The 8,950-nt window shown below is 52.4% G+C and overlaps 1 protein-coding gene across 1 annotated transcript; it reads left to right on the forward strand.

Annotated features, from left to right (window-relative positions):
* Positions 1 to 2,144: 2,144 nt before the first annotated feature.
* On the forward strand, positions 2,145 to 7,527 carry MUC3A (mucin 3A, cell surface associated). The gene is made up of 11 exons (XM_042782970.1): positions 2,145 to 3,060; positions 3,165 to 3,353; positions 4,444 to 4,559; positions 4,681 to 4,739; positions 5,359 to 5,507; positions 5,900 to 5,965; positions 6,318 to 6,480; positions 6,695 to 6,865; positions 6,957 to 7,048; positions 7,249 to 7,301; positions 7,486 to 7,527. The coding sequence occupies exons 1-11, from the start codon at positions 2,145 to 2,147 to the stop codon at positions 7,525 to 7,527; spliced, it is 2,016 nt and encodes a 671-aa protein (XP_042638904.1).
* Positions 7,528 to 8,950: the final 1,423 nt, after the last annotated feature.

The raw sequence follows: 8,950 nt of genomic DNA on the forward strand, positions 1-8,950 counted from the left end.
TCAGCAGTAAAACAACAAACACTACCCCAATGCCCTCCATTAGTACCACACTCCTCACCACTGATGCCAGATCGACACCTACATCTCTGACAACAGGCTCTGAATCTCCAAGTACTACTGCAACCAGTGCCACCACTGAAATTGCGTCTCTGATCACTTCCACTGACACATCCATAACCACCAACTCAACCACACCCATTTCCCCAACACTCCCAACTTCAGAAACAGCCAGCACCAGTACCACAGGTATTCTAACAACTCCCACTCTCACAACCACACACACTGTCACTCCAGAAGTTTCTTCTACGTCCCCAGTCACTTCATCAATCACTCCCACGAGTACAGTTCATTCTACAACAGCCAGCACCCCTGTTCCCACGACCACGGAAACATTAACATCATCCACACCTATGCTGTCTTCTTCAGCCTTCTCAAGTATAGGAACATTCAGCAGTAAAACCACAAACACTACCCCAATGCCCTCCATTAGTACCACATTCCTCACCACTGATGCCAGATCTACACCTACATCTCTCACAACAGACTTTGAATCTCCAAGTACTACTGCCACCAGTGCCACCATGGATATCACTTCTCTGATCACTTCCACTGACACATCCATAACCACCACCTCCTCCACACCCATTCCTCCAACTCTCTCAACTACAGAAACAGCCAGCACCAGTACCACAGGTTTTCTAACAACTCCCACTCTCACAACCACACACACCATCACTACAGAAGTTTCTTCTACCTCCCCAGTCACTTCATCAATCACTCTCACGAGTACAGTTCATTCCACAACAGCCAGCACCCCTGTTCCCATGACCATGTATACATTCACATCATCCACACCTATGCTGTCTTCTTCAACCTTTTCAAGTATAGAAACAGTCAGCAGTAAAACCACAAACACTACCCCAATACCCTCAATCAGTACCACACTCCTCACCACTGATGCCAGATCTACACCAACATCTCTGACAACAGGCTCTGAATCTCCAAGTACTACTGCAACCAGTGCCACCACGGATATCACCTCTCTGATCACTTCCACTGACACATCCATAACCACCACTTCCACCACATCCGCCCCTCCAACTCTCCTGACTTCAGAAACAGCCAGCACCAGTACCACAGATTTTCTAACAACTCCCACTCTCACAACTACACACACTGTCACTACAGAAGTTTCTTCTACGTCTCCACTCACTTCATCAATCACTCCCACGAGTACAGTTCATTCTACAACAGCCAGCACCCCTGTTCCCACGACCATTGGTACATTCACATCATCCACACCTATGCTGTCTTCTTCAACCTTCCCAAGTATAGAAACAGTCAGAAATAAAACCACAGACACTACCCCAACACACTCCAACAGGGCCAAAGTCCTCACCATTGATGACCGATTTATACCTACATCTCTGACAACAGGCTCTGAATCTCCAAGTACTACTGTAATCAGTGCTACCACCGAAATTACGTCTCTAATCACTTCCACTGACACATCCATAACCACCACCTCCACCACACCCACTCCTACCACTCTTCCAACTTCAGAAACAGCCAGCACCAGTACCACAGCTTTTGTAACAACTCCCACTCTCCCAACCACACACACTGTCACTACAGAAGTTTCTTCTACATCCCCAGTGACTTCATCAATCAGACCCACGAGTACAGTTCATTCTACAACAGCCAGCAACCCTGTTCCCACAACCACTGATACATTCACGTCATCCACCACTATCCTGTCTTCTTCAATCTTCTCAAGTACAGACCCAGTCAGTAGTAAAACCACAAACACTACCCCAATGCCCTATATCAGTACCACACTCCTCACCACTGATGCCATATCTACACCTAAATCTCTGACAACAGGCTCTAAATCTCCAAGTACTACTTCCACCAGGGCCACTATGGAAATTACCTCTCTGATCACTTCCACCGACACATCAACAACCACCACGTCCACGACACCCACTCCTACAACCCACCCATCTTCAGAAACAGCCATCACCATTACTACAGACTTTATAACAATTCCCACTCTGACAACCACACAGAAGACATCAAGTATCACTTCTACAAACACCATTTTCACACAGAGCACAACCACACCAGCAACCATTTCATCTCTCATGACCACTGACAACAAGGGGACATCAACTAATGTGCCTGTGTCATCTCTTAGTACCAGCCTGACCACAGCAACCCCTCCTACACTCATCACCTCTCTGATGCCTACCACTGGTACAACAGAAACTGTTTCTGTAGGCATTACTTCTACAGATGCAGTAACTACATCTTTTAACAACATCACTTCTTTCTCAATATCCACATTAGCAATGTCCTCTTCCGTATCTCCTCCCAATACAATTACAACGCTTACTGATACCACTAGCTCTTTTATTTCCTCCTCTCATATTTCCAGTACAGAAAATACAGTGTCTTCTGTTGTCACAACTTTTCCTACTCTCTCTCCATTTGTAACTACAAGAACATCTTCAGCAATCTCCTCTCTCACAAGTACTCTTACTAAAACAACCCCCATTTATGTTGTTTATTCTACAACACCATGTCCAGAATCTATACCAATTACTGTAGTCTCTGCGTCTCCCACTACTCCATGTACATTGTCAACGTTTCCCTCTACTCCTGACGTGGACTCATCTCCTAGTTCCACCAGTGTGAGAACTCTCCTTCCTACACATATAGGCATTTCTACTTCCATGCCTCTTGAGGCTTACCCCACCAGTAGGCCTCCTAGTTCTATCAACACAAGGACCACTACTGGGACCTGGATGAGCAGCAACTCTGTAACTACCCCACGCATTCCTGGCATCACTAACCTTCCACTCACTGCAAAGCCAAGCACCAGCCTTCCAACGGATATGATGACTTCAAGCAAATTGACAAGTTCCACTCCGACCATCACCAAGCCTTCAGAGACATCAATGACTACCACCCAGACTCCCTCCACCCGTACATCACACATGACAACTTCGACCACTACTCAGAAAACTACACAGTCAAGGTTGACCACCACCCCAGGTTGGACCTTCTTCTTTCCTGTTCCGTACCCTCCTTCCCCTGCTAAATTCCTGCACCATGAAGGCCAGACATCACCCTGAACTTGCTGTTCGTTTGGTGCTGTCTAGGCTCCTGTGACAATGGTGGGACCTGGGACCAAGGTCAGTGCCTCTGCCCCTTGGGATTCTCTGGTGACCACTGTCAGCTTGAGGACATCATGTGCCAGAATGGGGGCAAATGGGATGGCCTCAAGTGTGTGTGCCCCAGCACTTTCCATGGCTACATCTGTGAGTTCCCCAAGGAACAGGTGGCTCTAGGTGAGTTGCCCCACCCTCTGCACTCTCTCCCAGAAGCCCCATTGACTCTCTTTGGGCCCAGTCTCTGGCTGGCCTGCAGGCATCCATGGCATTTTGTTCAACCCAACCCCAGTCCTTCATTGCCTTGTAGCCCACCTCCTCCCCTACCCCATAACATGCCTCCTCTCTATGCTCACATCTCCAGCAGTTGGCTAGAACCTTAACTCTTCCTGGGATCTCCTTCTGGTCTGTCCCGCGTGGGGAATGCATTCATTCCCATTGCTGCTGTAACAAATCACAAAAAAGTAACCAGCTTAAACAATACAATCTATCATCTTACAGTTCTGTAGAAGTCCAACATGGGTCTCACTGGGCTAAAATCAGGGTGTTGACAGGGCTGGCTTTAGGGAAGAATTGATCCCCAGATGGCATGTGTGACCATGAAAGTGGCACCATGAAAGACCTGGTGATCTGCTTAAAGCAGCAATCTGCAAGATTACAGCTAAGAAAACACTATGGATCAGTTCTACTCTGTAACACGTGTGGGCACCATGAGTTAGAATTGACTTGATGACCATTTTCTTCCCCTTTCCAGCTTCTAGAAGCTGCCTGTATTCCTTGTCTCAAGACTCTCTCTCTCAGTCTTCAAAGCTAGCATCTCTCTGTGCCTTTTTTCCATAGTTAGACCTTTTTTATTTCTGACTGACGCTGACCTTGTCTGTCTTCCTCTTTCACTTTTAAAGACCCTGGTGTTTACATTGGGCCCATTTAGGTAATCCAGGGTAATTTTCTTATATGAGGTTAGTGGACTAGCACTCTCACTTCCATCTGCAACCTTGATTCTCCCTTGTTTATAACATAACATATTCTCAGGTTCCAGGGATTAGGGCCTAGACATCTCTGTGGCAATCATTCTACCCACCACAGAGGGCATTCTGACTTCATTCTCCCTCATCTCAGGACAAGACATGCCAGAATTCTTGTTTGCCTCCTGCTGTTCAGTCAGTCCTCAGCAAACTTGGAGAGGGCAGAGGGAGGACCGTCTGGCTGGGGGCTGAAGTCAGATAGGAGTAGATGGGGAAGTGACCAGAGCTGGGCATGTTGTGTGCAGACACTGTGGATGTTGAAGTGGGCATGGAGGTATCTGTGGACCAAGAGTTCTCCCCTGACCTCAATGACAACACATCCCAGGCCTATAGGGATTTCAGCACAACCTTCCAGAATCAGGTGAGGTGGGGATGGAGGTTGACTTAAGGCCTAGGTCCTCCCCTGGTGCTAAGCTTGGGCCACTGGATGCCCTCGGGTATGGAGGTTCAGACGTGAGCCTAGGGAATCCTTGGCATTTCAGATCCAGAAGATTTACCAAAATGTGAAGGGCTTCCAGGGTGTGGAGATCCTGACCCTGAGGTAGGAGACCCTTCTTGGGGATGTGGTGGAGGTGTGATGGGGTGGTGGTGGTGACGGTGGGGAGAGGGTGCAAAGACAGGCCAGGAAATCCATCCTCTGCTTTTGGAGTCACCAGATTTCATAAAGAGAAAGATGGAGAGAGTCATAAGTGAACCGCTCCATGGGGGATCTTTGGAGTAATTTCCTGGGGTCATTTCTAAGGCGGGTTGCCACTCCCTTTCTTTAAGCATATTGGAAAGAGAGAAATTAGATGGGGGGACATGCAGAGAGGTTAGAGTGGTACCTGAGGACTGGTGGGAACCCTGGTGCCCAGACTGTTGACTTGGTCCCTCTCTGGCTGGCACTCGTCTGCTGAGAGAGTCAACAGGAGGGAGGCACAGAACCCTGGTTTGGTGATGCTTGATGCAATGCAAAAAGGAAGTAAATCATTCCTGCCCCAGCCTTCCTGGCCTGACAAAGTCTAGGGCGTTAGCAGCCCCTCGGAGAAGGATTCATGTCGTATCCCAACTCATTGCCTCTGCACCACCCTGTGCATTTGTGGCTGGTCCCGGAGGTGCCCTTCCAAGGACCTACCTGCAGGCCTGAGCACTCTCTAAGGCTCCCTCACCAACATCCTCAGAAATGGCAGCATTGTGGTGGACTATCTGGTCCTGCTGGAGCTGCCCTTCAGTCCCCAGCTGGACAGTGAGTATGAGAAGGTGAAGACGGAACTCAAGGAGGAGCTCCAGAACGCCAGCAAGGAGGGAACCGACTGCAGTGACAACCACAGTGAGCAGAACCACCTGGGGCCGGCAAAGGGCCCAGTCTCAGAGCCACTACCCAGCCTGCTCTAGCTCAGACAAGGGGGGCAATGTGGGCTTAGGTGCCAGCATGTGGTACCCCAGGCCAGTGGAGAGAAGGGGCTTGCTTACCCAGCTGGGTCAAGGGTGGGGCTGGGGAGGGGCTCACCAGGCCTTAGGCACTGAGGAAGAGACCCCCTGACAGTTAGGTTCCCTGTTTCCAGGGTGGTTGGGAACCCGATTACTACCTGTAGTCAGGGGTTCTCCCGGTGGTCCCCCCCATGTCCTATGGACAGAGCCCTCTGAACCTGCCCTGAGTTCCTGGCCTCACCTCTGTCTCTCCCCTGCATTCCCTCTGCGCTTGTAACTGTGTCCTCTCAGCTCTCTGTTTTAAGCCTGACTCGGTCAAGATGAACAATAGCAGCAGGACTGAACTGACTCCGGAAGGTGAGTGTGTGGCAACGCGTTGAGTGGCCCCACGAGGCCATCACACTTCCCACCAGGGGCATGTGCCCACTGAGGTTCCCTGGGGAGGCGGCAGAGATGTTGTAGAAAGGCAGTGATGTGACCCAGGGCAGCCTCTGATCTTTTTAGCAGCTTCACAGCGAAGACTAGCAGGGAAGGTGAGAAGAGGCTGGACCTGACTCCCCTATCCTAATTCCCGCGTCTACCCCACAGCACACCACCCTTGGAAATGTAGTCTTTCTGATCCATTTTCAGAGTCAGTATAACAAGGCCCTAAGTAGACAGGGTAAGGTCTTGGTCTCTCTCTCCACAACCCCCTATGTAAACCCCCCAGGCATCTGCCGCCGGGCCGTTGCCAAGGGCTACGAGGATTTCTACTTCCCCTTGGTTGAGGGGAAGCAGCTCCGCTGCGTCACCAATTGCACATCGGGCCTGGACGGCGCCATCAATTGCAACCAAGGCCAGTGCATTCTGGAAAGGAGCGGTCCTACTTGCCGGTGAGGCCAGGCCCGGAAGCGTAAGCCCCGCCCACTTAGGCCCCGCCATAGAGGCCCCGCCCATTCCGCCCGCTCTCCCTCCTCCCTCGCCCTCTAGCGTTAGAGTGGAGCTGTGGCCCACCCTCTGGCACCGGAGGGGTCCATGCGAGACTGGACCAGGGCCCGAGTGGTGTGACCGTCTGTGACTGTGATTACCCCCCGCTCCCCTGCCCAGCTGCTTCTCCTCCGACACGCACTGGTTCTCGGGCCCGCGCTGCGAGGTGGCCATCCACTGGAGGGCGCTGGTCGGGGGCCTGGCGGGCGCCGCGGTGCTGCTGCTTCTGCTGGTGCTTGGGCTGGGCTGCCTCGCCGCGCGCTCCCGGAGTAGGCGTGGCTCCCGCCTCGGGTGAGAACGTGGAGGACCCAGACTTGGAGGGTGGGAGGCGCCAGGCTCCCGGTCCCGCGACCCTGACCTGATCACGCTGCGCTCCGACCAGGTCCGAGTCCCAGGACGGAAAATGGGCAGACTTCTGGAATGAGGAAGTCGTAGGGACTTTTTCAAATTTGGGCTTCGAACATGACGGAACAGGTGAGACTTCCTTCTGGGGAATGAGCATGCAGCCTTTCTAGCCCAGGAAGGACAGCTACCCCGTGCAAGGGCGTCTCTACAGCCTTTTCCCTGCGCCTCTCCTGCACGGGCGACCCCCGCAGGGCAGAACAGGACCCAGGAACCCCTTGAGACCCCGCCTCCCTCACTACTTCTTCCCCCTCTCTTCCATTCCTTTCAAGTCAAGGACGAAAACTTCCAGATAGTCTTGGAGAATGTGGACACCAATGTGACGGTGAGGGGGGCAAGAGCCGAGGATACTACAGAACTCTCTCAATTCCAGTTCCAGATCCCCGTCCCCGCCCCCGCCCCAGGGCCTGGGGGCTGGGTCAGGACCAGGAGCCAGTGACCTCCCATCCGACCCAAGTAGGGGTGGCCACCTGCTTGATCTCACTCGTCTTTCACACATGCTCTCCCAGGTGCAGATCCAAAGGCCTGAGGTGGCCTTCTCCTCCATTTGAGCCCCGCAGAGGTGTCTTCACCATCCCTCCGCCCTGCCCCGGGACAGCAAGAGGGAACTAACTGGGCACTGTGCCCATCTCAAGACTTGTACAGGGCTCCTGGAGTCCTTGGGCAAAATTAGATTGCCTTTTGGGCCTCCTCCTCCCAGCTGTACTGAACCTCCCTCAAGACCCGCTTCAAATCCAGACTCTTCCACTGTGGGACCTTGGGCAAGTCAGTTAATTTCTCTGAACCTTGGTTTCATCACCTGTACGACACACTTGGCCTGATACTCTAGGTGCTCATTGTGAAAATCAGAAGGACTCGGTCCAGCGCAGCCTCCTGTCGCAGTCCTGCTGCTCATATTGCCTCCTGCTCCCCCTCCCACATTCCTCCCCTGCTCTCAGGCCTTAGTTCCTATTTTCCCTTTGCAGGAACCCCTATTTCCCCTACTGCCTGTTCCTCACCCCACGCTTGCAGCCAGCCAGTAGTTCCATTCCACCCAGGTACCTGCTTCTCATATAACTCACTCCTGTGCTCCTTGCCCCCTTTCCTAAATCTTCTCCCCATCCTGGCCCATCCCTTAAATCACTCCCCCCAACGCTAACCCTACATCTCCAGTTCCCTTATTTTCCCCTTTCCCCATCCTTGTATCCTCAGCCCTAAATCCTTCCTGCCCCCATCACTGTTCCTCAGTCTTAACTCCTCCCTCCTTCACCCACACCCCTGTCCTTAGCTAGGAATAGATACCCTCTGCTTCTTAGGGGTGGCACTCCCCAGGCCCTGATCCCCTCATTCTGGGGATCCACCCCTCCCTCTCACTCCCAAGATCTTCTCACTGAGCTGAGTCCCCTCAATCATGGGTGGGGGTGGGGGTGGGGGGGTTTCCTCAAGGTCCAGCCCTGAGGTAGGGTCCTCAACCCCCTCCTTCCTCTTTCCCCTAAAGCTTCCTCTCCTCCTTTCCTGCCTCACCTCCTTCTTCCCAGCCACTCCCTACTCCCCTCCTTCGTCCTCTCCCTGAGTGCACCCCATCCCTACAGTAACCTTTGAGCCCAGAAGCCCTCAACCTCCTTTACCCAGGAAGATCTGGTTTGGGGACAGGAAGTCAGTGAGTCGCCAATTCTCTGATGCAAACACAATATAGTATTTATTGTCAAAGAAATTGCTGTGTATATACTCTGCTGTGTGTCATCCGCCCACCACCCATGGGCCGTGACTGTAGTGGAAATGAACACGAGGACAGGGGGTTTCGTTTTGTTAGGGAGTGGATGGGGCTAGGGCCAGCAGCAGATGCAGTTCTGAACGGACCTGTCACCTGTGTCCTTCTTCAACATTGGGAGCTTGGGGCTGGGGCTTTGAGAGTTGGGTCAGGGAGATGTGGTGGCCCCGGCTGGGTCTGCCTGAGTCACCTGACAGTTGAATGGATGTGTGAAGCTGGCCTCT

Source organism: Orycteropus afer, unplaced genomic scaffold, assembly GCF_000298275.1.
Source record: "Orycteropus afer afer isolate SDZICR_OR568_19922 unplaced genomic scaffold, OryAfe1.0 scaffold00542, whole genome shotgun sequence".
NCBI classification, from domain to species: Eukaryota; Metazoa; Chordata; class Mammalia; order Tubulidentata; family Orycteropodidae; genus Orycteropus; species Orycteropus afer.

Excerpts from the sequence above, each read along its gene's own strand:
- MUC3A (XM_042782970.1), top strand. The coding sequence starts at position 2,145 with ATGACCACTGACAACAAGGGGACATCAACTAATGTGCCTGTGTCATCT. Across the intron at positions 6,481-6,694 it reads AGGAGCGGTCCTACTTGCCG|CTGCTTCTCCTCCGACACGC; the intron begins GTGAGGCCAGGC and ends TCCCCTGCCCAG. Across the intron at positions 7,049-7,248 it reads CTTCGAACATGACGGAACAG|TCAAGGACGAAAACTTCCAG; the intron begins GTGAGACTTCCT and ends ATTCCTTTCAAG.